The sequence below is a fragment of the Saprolegnia parasitica genome (assembly GCF_000151545.1).
Source record: "Saprolegnia parasitica CBS 223.65 unplaced genomic scaffold supercont2.151, whole genome shotgun sequence".
In the NCBI taxonomy this organism is placed as follows: domain Eukaryota; phylum Oomycota; class Saprolegniomycetes; order Saprolegniales; family Saprolegniaceae; genus Saprolegnia; species Saprolegnia parasitica.
The window spans coordinates 56,546-58,336 of record NW_012156545.1 but is presented as its reverse complement, the minus strand read 5'-3'; the positions used below and the strand labels follow the sequence as shown (position 1 = coordinate 58,336).

General features: G+C 63.7%; 1 protein-coding gene across 1 annotated transcript in view; it reads right to left on the bottom strand.

The window, feature by feature from the left end:
* The window catches only part of SPRG_21488 (hypothetical protein), a gene marked incomplete at both ends in the record, with an annotated part of 4,199 nt that extends 2,408 nt beyond the window's left edge, over positions 1-1,791 (bottom strand). Inside the window, 3 exons of the mRNA XM_012354242.1 lie at positions 6-31; positions 85-746; positions 861-1,791. Coding sequence (XP_012209632.1) covers positions 6-31; positions 85-746; positions 861-1,791 — 1,619 coding nt within the window. The remainder of the gene's footprint in view (positions 1-5; positions 32-84; positions 747-860) is intronic.

The following is a 1,791-nucleotide window of genomic DNA, read 5'->3' as shown; positions in this document are numbered from 1 at the left end:
GATACCCGCCGTCGAGCCTGTCGCGACGCCGCTGGCAATTGTCACCGTGCCCGTGTTACCAAAACCAGACGAGCCACTTGATACCGCAACGTTGCCCGAGAACGCACCACCCACCGTCGCGGCCGACGCCATCGTGATCGCACCAGAGCTCGCCGTCGGCGACGAACCACTGAGAAGAGTGATCGCACCACCCGCCGAGCTGCCAGTACCGGCTGTCAACGAAATGCTGCCGCCCAAAGTCGCCGCAGCGCCATTAGCTGTACCCGCCGAGAGCGAGATACTGCCACCAACGCCATGCGTGCCACTGCCCACGGCAACAGACACAGAGCCGCCAGCACCGCCCGTCGCAACACCAGAGCCAAGCACGATGTTGCCAGACGACCCAGCGCCCGCTGTGCCCGTGCTCAAGCTGAGCTGGCCCGAAACACCAGCTGTACCGCCGGCCGCCGAGGTCACCGCAACGTCGCCGCTGCTAGTGGCCGACCCCACACCCGACGTGAGCGTGATGGCGCCGCCCGAACCCAAAGTCGAGGCCGTCGAGAAACCAGCTGTGATCGCAACCGAGCCGCCCGTACCAGCTACGCCGTTGCCCGACGAGATCGTGATCGAGCCACCGGCACCAGAGCGGTTAGAGAGTCCGCTCGCAATGGTGATTGAGCCAGAGCTACCCGAGTTCGACGTGCCACTAGAGAGCGTCACACTTCCGCTGCCAGCAGCCGAGTCCGACGACGCCAGCGTCACCAGAGCTGCCTGCCGTTCCTACGCCCGTGACGATACCGATCGCGCCGCCCGTGAGGTCGCCAGCACCGCTCTTGATAGACACAAGGCCACCGACACCACTACCACCGCATTAGTCGTACCCGCCGAGAGCGAGATACTGCCACCAACGCCATGCGTGCCACTGACCGTGATTGAGATCGCACCGCCACTGCCGCTGTACGCCGTATTGCCCGTCGTCATAGAAATAGCACCCGAGTTACCAAGCGACGGCACTCCCGTGCTCAACGTCAAGCCACCCGAGACACCAGACGTCCCCGCGTTAGCCGTGGTCACTGCAACGTTGCCGCTGCTAGTAGCCGACCCGACACCCGATGCAAGCGTCAATGAACCGCCTTGCGCCGTCGACGACAGACCCGCAACCACAGAGACTGCAGCACCCGTCGGCGTCGTTGTCGCACCGGCCGAGATCGTCACGATACCCGCCGTCGAGCCTGTCGCGACGCCGCTGGCAATTGTCACCGTGCCCGTGTTACCAAAACCAGACGAGCCACTTGATACCGCAACGTTGCCCGAGAGCGCACCACCCACCGTCGCGGCCGACGCCATCGTGATCGCACCAGAGCTCGCCGTCGGCGACGAACCACTGAGAAGAGTGATCGCACCACCCGCCGAGCTGCCAGTACCGGCTGTCAACGAAATGCTGCCGCCCAAAGTCGCCGCAGCGCCATTAGCTGTACCCGCCGAGAGCGAGATACTGCCACCAACGCCATGCGTGCCGCTGCCCACAGTGACAGCCACAGACCCGCCAGCACCACCATTCGCAGTGCCAGAGCCAAGCGCGATGTTGCCAGACGACCCTGCCGATGTACTGCCTGTGCTGAAGCTGAGGTACCCAGATGAGCCGGTTGACCCAGCGTTCGCTGAGGCAAGGGTGTAGCTTCCACTTGACGATAAACTGGAGAAGCCTGTTCGAATTGTGATGGAACCGCCCGCACTGTTGGACGCTGTTGTTGGACCAGCGCTTTGGATGATACTGCCGCCTGAGCCAGTGTCTCCTTGACCGACGGACAT